Here is a 12017-nt window from a genome sequence, read left to right as displayed (position 1 = left end):
GTGACTGTGATTTTGTGTAACTCAGACAAAATTAACACAGTCAATAAGTGTGGAGTATGACAGTAAGTGTAGAGATTTAAGGGTTGTTTGTCACTGTATAGTGAAAAGAGGAGAAGTTGCAAAACCAAAAACTAGTGGTGAGTGACACAGATGCAGTCTCTTAACCATAGTACAAAGTAATCTACACAGTATGTACTTTTTACCATTTATCATAGTATACTGTTTTGGTACTAGACATGAGATCAATGTTCTGCACTATAAAAGAGAATAATAGAAGATGCATGTGTACAGTATTAAACTGTGAATGGAATGACACAGTCATTTAAACCAAGAAAAAGCTAAATGATATTCCAAAGATTTAATACTTAATTTTCTTTGTTTTTTAATTCATCCTTCAAGCGCCACAATCCACAATTTCTTTTTATGAGTAGGTCCTATCTTCCCTAGTGCATTGTGGGACACTGATGTACATCAACAGGAGACTCAAAAATCTGTGAACACACTGAAGACTGAAAATCTCTGTGGAATTAGCACATGGTATGGAACTGGGACACAGCTACAGAGAGACAGATTTAGGAGCCATCTTAAATATTTTTGGGTACAGCCAACACAGGAGGAGGATGCCATCAGGTCTGATGACTTCTCATCTCTACCTGTACTGTAGGTCACCTGCAAGAATAAAACCAAACAACAAGAGGAGCACTAGCAGTGACAGAGTTCTGCCACTGTGTCTCCAATACTCACTTTCCCCAACCAAATCCCCCCCTACAGTGTATGTTACAGCAATCTCTCACTATCTTCTTCTAGCCATATTATATCTCCTCGATCCCTCCTTAACCTTCACTCTGTCACTTCTTCCTCACTTGTTAGGGATCGTGAATTTGTCACCCTTTTGACACACCAAGACTCTGAGCTGGGTGGAAAGGAGAGGAGGGACAGCCCCAGCTTGAATATTTCAAAAGGCAGTGATCCTCAACATGACCCTATCATCTGTCCTCAGCCTCTGATCCTCCATTTTACCCTGTCAGACGTTCTTAGTCAGGGGCCTCAGTGGCTCTTACTCCCACTGTCTCTCATGGGGATAAGAGATAGCTGGCTACCAGAGGTCTTGATCGCAGTTGCAGTCCCTCTGAGTACAGATTTTAAATCAACACACTACCAGGCACGGTAGATAAGGAAATATTGCCTTTGTCACTCTGTAAGGGAGAGGTTCAATAATATATATATTCAGTAAGGTGAAGATGCGATGTGTGTCGGTAAAAAGTTAAGATGTATTAGATCATTATAGATATATGATAGCATTTACCATCTACAACAACCCTCGAGTAAGAATTAATTTCCTGCTTTTCTATCATGTTCTGCAAGCAATTGAACTAGTACCAGCCTAATTCCTGTCAGTTTACCTCCAGGCAATAGTCTTCTCACAGTCCTTTAAACTTAAAAAGCCCACAAGAATATAATTGAGCTGTACCACCAATGTTTTTAAACGAAGTAGCAATTTTCACAGATTTGACATGAAACGAAATAAGATAAACCTGATCAAAAACCAACTAATGTGCACCTCACCAAAAAATAACTCTAAATGAAATTAATCACATTTACAAATGCTGCTACAGAGATGGGTCAGATTGTGTTGATAAAAGATGCCTGGTCATCAGCATTATGAAAGCCATATGCTGTAAATGAGGTCCAGCAATCACCACTTTGATATTTGAGTTTTCAAACCGGCATGAGGCTCTGCTCCAGTGAGGTCAATTCATCTGTGCTTGAGTTGAGAAAAAAAATGTGATTTTTTTTTTTTCCCCCTTTTTTTTCTGAGCATCTCGTGGAGCAGTTTTGAGAATTACAGTGAACACATACTTACTGCACTGGGAAAGAGGAACAGTATTCACAACAAGAGTATTTCAGATATATACAGTATATACTGTAGCGGTTGAAAAAACTGACATGACAAGGTGAATATGACTCAACTTTGTAGCAGTCTTGCTGTTGGTGGTTCAGTTCTTTTATAGTCCCTCTATATGGAGTTTAGTGTGATGAAGCAATGTCTTCACAACTGGGTATCCATTTTGTTTATAACATGTACGTGGGTGACACATTGGGTGATACATTTCTTCCAATGGTTTAAAACTACTCGACCGATCTACAGTGGTGGCAGATGCAAAGAAATGTAGCAAGCAATGAAACACTGACGTACACAATCTGGATTTCTGGAAAGTATTCAAAAAAATCTTATTTACAAGTGTGTTTTAGCAAGGAATGCATTTAACTCATTTGTAAGATCTAAATGACACATATTGTGTTTTGGTGAGTAACACTAAATATAAACATAACTTTTGTTTGTTTAAAAGAAAATTCCATTAAGTTTAAAGCCCCTAAAACCTTGTTTCCAAATCTTAAGTATTTCTCAATAATATGACAATTCATGACTAAATAAGTAACATTCAGTGTTAAAGTTTGGGAGAAACAGCCAACTGTCCTAAAATTTAGATTCAAATGTTGCTAAACCATGGTTGGTGCACCGAACTACAAGACATCGCTATTTTTCGGCTGAGCTCTGTGCGCTTCAAACCAATGAGAAAAGCAAGGACAAAAGCAAAGATGCAGAAATCTCTCACACTCTCTCCACATGAAGGACCCCGTCACTCATAATAAGACGCTGATTGAGAAAATACATTTTCAAGACCCTTAAGTCTTTTTTCATGCAGTATGCCATATCATGAATTTTTTTTAAGTTAAAAAGTTGACCAATTAAGAAAAACACACCTGTATTTACAGTTGTTAAGAGTAACTAATTAAACAAAATGGTATGAGATGTGATTTCACAGGCTGAACAACACATTGAGTTTTACCAGCCTGCTGCAGCCATCAATATTCCCTGTGGGGACAGAGTGCTGGTAGTATTTTAGCATCCCATAGTAGGAGAGCTGATATACAATCCCTTCTGCTGTTTAGATCCTAACAAAGGATGTGGTCAAGGGAAACACAGTCATTGATCGTTCTGCACAGAGAAGTTTGAGAAATACAAATCGTAATTGTGTATGTACATAAAATTTACTGTACTGAAGTGGTAACATATAGTCTAACATTTCCTGCACTTGCTGATGCTTTGAGGCCAGAATTGGAGATCAAATGAGGTGATTCACCGAGAGGAGAGGGGCGAAGAACGCAGTGCCCTGTGATGCTGCAAAGGCTGATGTTATCTGTCATTTTCCTAGTCAAGGACAATACTACCAAGGAGTTCAATGGGCCTATCAGAGTGATAACAGAGAGAAGCAGAAGGAGATTTGTGCGTGCACACCAGAAGAAATTGCAGGTTGTTTGTAGTGGTTACAAAAAAAGAATCCAAATAATCTGTCCTCTGCTCCCATCCCGTACCTCTCTCCTCCCTGGTGTACACTCTGAGTAATCTTTTTGAGTGAAGAAGAGTGAAGGCCCAGGTTTGTTTGACAACGTCATGCTTCCTCCAATATTACACCTGAGGGACTCATTGTTGTTTCTAAAAGAGAAAACACTAAATCATGAAATAGCTGTGTTTGAGCAGAACTCCAGAGACTGTGGTGTTTACAGGCTGGGGTGTACAGCAGTTCACAATCCTTTGAATTTATCCAGAAAATACTTAAGTCAACGTACTGTATAATGTAATATAAATACAAAAGTAGGATTGCATTTACTTATTGTTTTCTCCACATCAGTTGAAGATTCTTCCCATAGTTTGCATTTGAAGCTTGCGCTTGCTACATCTTAGCTTTTTTATGTCTTTTCCTGTTAATGGTTTCTGTGATATCTGCTCTAGATTGCCATTTAGGTTTCCTTGAGGTAAAATAAACTGATAATTGAGACTGTATAAAGCAGGAAGACCATTTCCTGACCATATTTAGCTGCATCTGAAAGCTACCAACGGAGAATCTTAAAATGTAATCTTACTGAGTGCCTTAAAATTCTATGTTATGAATATTTTGTTATATTACTAATGGGTTTTGGAAGATCTCTCTGTGATTTACAGCTCTCTAGAAGGTTGTACCTCTGTGCCAGACTGTACGACTTAAAGCTGGGCCATTCTTCACCGTGTCCAATTACGGTTTGAATTAGATTTACTTGTTCACTGGAGCTACAATTTATAAACCCATCAAGCTGATATGTATCCGCGAGCCGATATTTTAGCACTTCATTGGTGAATTAAGTCGGATACCTGAAATATTTCACATAACTTGCCAGAGATTCAAGCCAGAAAACTCCAAAACTGGGGTAACCATTCAGCTAGTAGTTGGGCTGTTGGTCATACGTATCATTCTTAGCCTTGTGAGTGGCTTGACTCGAGTGATGGCAATGTTGGTCAGTTGGCCGGTCCACTACTTTGATCCAGACTGAAATATCTCAGCATCTTCTTTATGGATTGCAAAAAAAATTTATACAGACAATCATGGTTCTCAGGCAACATTACCCTATAACTTTGGTGGTCCTTTGACTTTTTCTCTAGCGCCACCATGAGGTGTACATTTGTGTTTCAACCAATGGATGGATTGCCATGAAATTTGGTACAGACATTCATGTTTCATTCATGTTCTGTTCACCCATCTTTTTATCGAGTGCCATCACCAGATCAAAATTTAAAAATGTTTTTGTGCTAGTGGATGGAAAGGTGAATGGTGGTGGGATCTGCTGTTGTTAGTGTTGTTGAGATGTTCACTGTTGTATCATTTGTGCTTATTACATTTTTAGTGTCTGTTTACTGGTCTGTTTGGTCTGTTTAAGATTAAAAGAACAGAAATAAAATGTCCATAAAGTGTCATTGTGACCATGTTAGCGCACTGACTTTAACATTTAGTACAGAGCACTACTTTGGTTACAGAGTCGCTACCATTGATGTAGCCAATTAGCCTTATTTAAAACTATTTTATGGAGCAGCTATAATTGCTTTGAAAGTCCAGACAGTGAAGGAAAAAGGGTTTTGGCATCCAGTTGCCAGTTTGGACAGGTTTACTACATCTGTTTTGTTTTAATTTCTACATATGTGTGTGTTTTTTTTTAACAGAGGGCCAGGAAGTGAAGGTGGGAGAGTACAACGCAATCGCTGATGTGCTGGACCTCATCAACAACTCTATAAGGTTCCAAGGTATGAAGAAGGCTAGATATGAGTGTAGGTTCCTGCATTTGTGTGTGTCTGTTTGACCATTGACTGAGAGATGTATAACTCACTGTAGGAAAAAAAAAAAGGTGTCCTGATGCATTGGATGTGTATTTTATATGTTACAAGCCCATCACTTACCACCTCAGTACTCTCTGCTCGTTCACTTGCTCACTTGAATCCAAAGCCTCTCTCTAGCACACATACATACTCTGACACCACTAGCACCCAGTGTCAGGACCTGCCGCTCTCCTTTACCATTCTGAACTGTCCCCTCTCAGCTAAATGATTTACCAGTCCATTTTTCACCCCTCCTGTGTTTGCTTGTGTTGACATATTTTGTAATTTGTTCAATCCCCCTGGCAATTCTCCCCTTCACCACCCTTGCCCCACACACAGAAACTCTAGGACAGTACCATATAAAATGATTGTTTCCACATCCCTGACCACAGTAAGTGGAGATGTGTAAGATGATGCCATTGCGATCGATTGGCACACTGACAGGTGAAAAATAGAGCAAAAGATAAGAAAGTGCGGGGTCTAACCACAATAACTTGACCGTGGTGCTTCAAGATACATGCACACAACTAGGGAAAACCGAGGACTAAGAAATGGGTGTAAAATAACTGAATGTTTACTTCAATGTCATGTTTTGTAGTTGAAAGGAAAAAGATTTGAAGAGGCAGGTCTTAAATAGTCAAAGTGAAGAGAGAAACCTCACTGGAGAAACTGAAGATGTCCAGAAAACCACTGTCAGATAGGATAATATGCCATGAAATCAACATTCAGTGTTACATTATATATGAGACTCATATATGTTGAGAGATTGTCTTAAATCAAAATTCGCTCTTGCATCACACTTTATCTCCTTCTTAGGTGTGGAGCCTCCCAAGGATCGTACATTTGTGCGTCTGCAGCGCCGCCACATCAATGTGCCCCTGTACAGCATCCTGTCCACCATCACCATACTGGGCATGCTAATGGCCGGGGCCTTTTTGTTCTTTAACATCAAGAACCGCAACCACAGGTCAGCATCCAGTATTGGTGAAGCACAGCTTTGAGAGGGAGAGGTTAGATGAAGGCTAGCTATTGAAGGTGAAATAGATATATGTACGGTGCAGTGGGTTGGTGTTAAGGGAGAAGAAAGAGAGTGATGAATGAAGGGTGGGAGGTATCATGGGAGACTGAGCAGCATTGAAATGGAAGAATAATGAAGCATAAGAATGATGATTAACCTTTAACCATCTGGAGGTAGATTATTATTTCACATTTCACTCTCTATACAAGAATATCATACTTTACTTGTATTTTTAGACTGATGGATTCTATTCTGTCCTGTCTATTTGAAACTACTCTAATCTAATCATCTGTTCTCCAGACTAATCAAGATGTCCAGTCCGTACATGAACAACCTGATCATCCTAGGAGGCATGCTCTCTTATGCCTCTATCTTCCTGTTTGGTCTGGATGGAGGTTTTGTCTCTGACAAAGAGTTTGAGACCCTCTGCACTGTGAGTTTCCTCAACACCTTTCAGTGCCGGGGCTGGATGTCCGTCATATTCAGTTCCAAAAGTCACAAGTGAATTTTGCAGTTTAGGGCCTCAGCTAACCATTATATTAGTTAGTAATTCATTTGCTGATTATTTTCTGGATGAATCCGTTTAACTTCTTTTTGTTGTCTATAAAATGTAAATTTCTCACAATTACATTGGCCTAAAGCCTAAAGTAATGTCTTCAAATTGCATGAACCCAAAAATATTTAGATCACTATCACATTAGCTAAAGAATGGCAGCAAAACCTTGTAACTGTAATGATGTAACTGGAGAATGGATGGCATTTCGCTTGAAAAACGACTTAAAGAATTAATTGACTATCATAATAGTTGCCAATTAATGTTCTCTTGATTGACTGATCCATTAATCGGCTTATCATTTAAGCTCTGATGCCATTATTTTGAGTCTTTGAACTTTTTTTGATTGCCACTGCCGAAAGTTAAACACCCGAGTCACTTAAACATCCCCCAAACAGTCAAATAATTAACTTATAAATCACATATTACCCGGAATAACTTTAATCACTGAATGTACTTAGTGCGTTGACAAATTTCCCTGGATTTTATTTTATATTCTGAAGTCTATTATATGTATTTTTTGATCATTTGTATCTTTATTTTTGTTTACAGTAGGTTTTGTACTGACATTCACAGTCACAGTCAATGTATTCAGTTTATTTGGTACATAGAGTAAATTAAATTCTCTTCAGGTCATTTTAGCATTTTTCTTATTTCATATGCAGTATATAAAATGAGCTAAAATCTAGAAAATACTGCTGAAATACTAATCACATGTCATGAACTATGTGACAGACTCTAAGTAAAAAACTGATTGAATCTCTCTCTCCGGGTCTCTAGCTAGCATGGAGCACATTAAGTGTCTCTCCCCCAGGTAGCATTACTGTGTGACTATGTACATGCTGGACTAATTAAAGAGTTTTGATTACAGTGATAACGGGTTTCCACTGACACAGACACACACACATGCACAGCAAAGTAATAATGTTAGGCAGGGCACGTTTTTGAGATGCCACCACCTGGCTGAAGCTCTGCCACAGAGACAAAACAGAGCTTGTCACTACAGACAAGGTTCTACAGCAAAGAAGCACAGAGGTTGATCCCTTCACCATCAATCAATATCTGCTGGTCTTCTTGAGAATAGAAGCTGTAATTGTTTTTTGCTGTCTTCTTTACGCAGCGTTCTGTCCCTGCCTGACTTTATTGCTTTCTAGATATGGTAGAGAGTATCACGAGAAGGGAACCAGGTGTAAATGTGTGGAGGTATACAGTATGTGTGGTACAGAAGGGGTTCACACACAGAGAAACACAAAAACAAACACGTGTATCACATGCAGCAGTCAAACACAAAGTATACAGAAGCACAGAAGCCTACACACATTCAGACTCTGTAGCTATATTAGGGTTTTGTCAGCTATATTCAAACTCGAAGCTTTTAAAACACTTCAGCAGTGTCCTTTGTGTCAAAGCAGTAAGAGGTCTACATTTTGTTTCTCATTAAGATGAAAAGCTCTCAGGAGTATGACAGCTTCCATGGTCCAGGACATTCTCCAAGAGCTCAACACTTGGAGACGAAAAATAAACCTGACAGCTTCTTATTTTTAGAATGCTTCACAATGCTATTTTGAATTAACTTCTTTAAAAAAAATGCAATTACCTGTCAGATCAGATGTTGTTTTAAGGCTTGATAACCAGTTTAAGACATGACACAATTATGTATGTTCCTGTCATTCTGATAGGTTCGAACATGGATTCTCATCGTTGGATACACCACAGCTTTCGGAGCCATGTTTGCCAAGACCTGGAGGGTGCACGCAATCTTCAAAAATGTGAAGATGAAGAAGAAGGTACGAAAGAAATATATGAGAGAAACAAAGAGTGATCAAAATGTTATTTCCTGATTTGTACTGTTACTTTGTAGGCCTCCTTTACAACTGTACTTTATCATTTATTCATTTTCAACACATTAGAGGCAGCTATCCTCGTTAATGGCCATTAAAGGGTACACGATCACTCCTGGTTAAATCTGGTTCTCAACGTTTTATTTTTTATCACGCCATCTGCCTCTGTTAGATACGATAACTACCTGTTGATATAACCCCAGGTTTCTCCACTGAAACATGTAGACCTGATAGTATTAACCAGGATGCTTCATATGTCTTTTTATAAGCCCAACACTGGTGTGTGGATACTTGCATTCAGACTCACGCTTTTTAACAAACACTGGTTAAAAAAGCGGCAGCTCCTGGCACCTGCTTTTAGAATCTTCTCTCGTTAATAAAAAAAGGTTCAGAAATACAAATCTCTTTTTAAACATCTGACACAATGTGCTTCACTAGCCTAGTTATATAAATTGGTGCGGAGTTCACTGAGTGTTGTAACTGTGCTCAGCCTTTTTGTATTTATAGATCTTGCTCTCCCCCCTCTCTTTGTCTCTCTCCCTCTCACCCTCTTGCATATTGGAGGAAGTGTGGGTGGCCTGCCAGAGAGAGAGAGAGTGGGAAGAGAGAGAGGAACAAGGGATGGATCAAAGAGTCAGAGAGGTTGGAGGGATGTTGGGAAGGAAGTAGTGGCAGAAGGGAGGGTGGAGAGACAGAAGGAGGATGGCAAAGCAGGGCAGAGAAAGGGGCAAGACAAACAATGCGGCACAAATGGCAACGAAAGTAGGTTGGACACTGTGAAAAGAAAAAAGGGAAAGCTGAGAAAAGAAGGGCAAAGTATAGATGATGATAAAGAGAATAAAGAATACAGGTTCAAAAACAAGGAGCCATGACTGAGTTCTACTTTTGCTGTTTCCACTGTAAATTTGTGGTCAGGTTAATAAAAGATCATCAACACCATGTTTTTGCAGCTCTTACCAAATGACACTGGACCTGGCCCTTAATATTTTTTTGATTCATTGTCTTTTTCAGAGTAATCATTTTAGGAAAAAAGTTTTACCTCTCTGTGTGCAGTAACTTTTCCTCGACCCTTCACAGCCAATTATCTATGCTCAGTTCATCCTCTTTCACCCGCTTTCCCTTGCTAACAGAGACAAAACAGATGTTTCTTCAGAAGCAGTATTCGCCTCTACCGCATACTTCAGCCCTTAAACCTCAATATGAATTCTCTGTTGGTTCAGGGCCTGGGTCTGTGTGCAGGGGACAAAGACACACACATCACACTTACTCCACACTGATTGAATGCAGGTGCTTTGGCTTCAGTAGAGCGATATTTGCTGTGGGTTCCTTGAAATCTGTGCCAGCCGCTGTCAGGGGACAGAGAAGCTCAGGTGTTAGCCATATTTTCTTCAAACAGTAGGGCTGGAAGTGCATCCCTCACTCCATCTTTTTTCCCGTACACTTTGAGAGCACAGATTGTAAATCAGATGTGTGTTTGATAAGGGTTCCACTCGGTGGGCTGCGGCCGGCACTCCTTCAATTCTGAAAGAGCTCGGTGCCAGAGACATTGTTGGGGAAAGCACTGTCAATCAATGTCCTCCTTCTCCAAATGCAAACAAATACACAACACAGACACAGACAATATATAAATACATATATGTGTGTGTGTGTATATATATATATATATATATATATATATATATATATATATATATATATATATATATATATATATATATATATATATATATATATGTATGTATATATGTGTGTATATGTATATATATGTAAATTTATATATATATATGTGTGTATATATATATATATATATATATATATATATATATATATATATATATATATATATATATATTTCGGGGCCATGTGCACATCTAATAATTTTTTTTAGGTAATTTGGGTTTTTTTTCTCAATCAAAATCATCAGTAGAAACAAACACATTAGAACCCAACTGATATGTCAGAGTGCCAATAATATTGAGGGAAAGAAAATAATAGATAACACTTAAGGTAATTTAGAGTGATTACATGGTTTGTCTCGCAGACTCACTTGGCAGAGTCAAATATCACAGTTGAGCAGATGGTGGTGTAGAGCTTTTTCGTTTTTGTTTTGTAATTTTCCATAAAATATCACACATCTTGCATGTCTTTGTTACAACTGTTTACTTGTTGGAATCATAGATTATTAGTTTCATCAGCCAGATTTTACTAGAATGTATTTCATTTAATATGTAGGTATTTTAATTGTTGTCTATCTTGGCATCAGATATTTTTTTTCATTGGCTTTCAAGCAGCCATTTGACATCTGACCTGCTTTGCTTCTTTTCACTGGCCTGCCTTAAAGCATAGAAATATTTCTACAAGAAATGTCAGTCGCCTTGCCATGCCTTGCAAATATTTGTTCAGTGCCAACATAATCAAACGACAGCAGATCAAAAAACAATCCCCTTACGTATCTTATCCTGAGCCCACCGGCGGATGGAGAGTGTGAGACCACTGTGCTGCATCTGGGCTATGTGATACTCTCCAGACACAGCCCTGCCTGTGTTCCCTGACCTTTCCTTTGATCTGCGGTTCCAGACAGTCAACAGCTATTATAAGTAAATTTCACAAACAGGTCATGGCTTTCATCCCTCTAAAGTTCATGGTTGAAAAGAGGAGCTTTATTGGTCGACAGCATTGGGTCTTGTTTGGTGGATGTTTTCCACATTCTCTGGCCAAAACAAATCAAATCAATAGCTTGTTGTGGGCATAGTATTGTCAGAACTGAATGTCCACCAGTGGTTCTCAGTCCTGTGGCAATGGAGTACAATCTGCTAAATATACATGTATCACAGTGTAAACAGTGTCAGTACTGAATTCTGAACTGGACTCAGTTTGGCAGATCTCCTATTCTAGTAGGTTGTTAATTGCAGCTAAATGCATTGTAATCCGTTCCTGATTAGAGAATCACTTGGTTCACATAATTACATTGATCAATAAGAAAAGTTGTTTGAAATAGCTCTACAGACACATACACTATTACATAACATTAACAGGTGTGGGCTATTTGTTTAATATAAGCATCTCATCTTCTTGTCCCCCTCCAGATCATCAAGGACCAGAAGTTGTTGATTATTGTTGGCGGGATGCTGCTAATCGACTTATGCATCCTCATTTGCTGGCAGATTGTGGACCCGCTTAAGAGGACTGTCGAAGAGTACAGCTTGGAGGTAAGTGTGCATTTTGATGTTTTTTGAAATCTTATCTAAACTTGTGCTTGAGTTTGTTTATGTTTTAACATGATTTGCCTCAGCTGGGAGAATCCCAGTGACACAGATTCTTGCTAAAAATGCATCTGTGTTTGGGATTCAGGCAAACAAAATGTCCGCCTTGGGCTGTAGTGCAAGCATCTTTGTTGTGCTTGTTATTTTTGGGTCA

General features: G+C 38.8%; 1 protein-coding gene across 2 annotated transcripts in view; it reads left to right on the top strand.

Annotated features, from left to right (window-relative positions):
• Positions 1–12017, top strand: part of gabbr2 (gamma-aminobutyric acid (GABA) B receptor, 2) — a 126401-nt gene that overhangs the window by 63679 nt on the left and 50705 nt on the right. For both annotated transcript variants that reach the window (XM_040121592.1, XM_040121594.1), the window contains exons 8-12: positions 5036–5116; positions 6005–6155; positions 6507–6639; positions 8439–8546; positions 11687–11809. In XM_040121592.1, the coding sequence (XP_039977526.1) occupies positions 5036–5116; positions 6005–6155; positions 6507–6639; positions 8439–8546; positions 11687–11809 (596 nt within the window). The remainder of the gene's footprint in view (positions 1–5035; positions 5117–6004; positions 6156–6506; positions 6640–8438; positions 8547–11686; positions 11810–12017) is intronic.

This window comes from Xiphias gladius, chromosome 24 (genome assembly GCF_016859285.1).
Source record: "Xiphias gladius isolate SHS-SW01 ecotype Sanya breed wild chromosome 24, ASM1685928v1, whole genome shotgun sequence".
Lineage (NCBI taxonomy): Eukaryota > Metazoa > Chordata > Actinopteri > Istiophoriformes > Xiphiidae > Xiphias > Xiphias gladius.
Note: the sequence above shows the minus strand (reverse complement) of the source record. Positions and strands in the feature narration are given on the sequence as shown.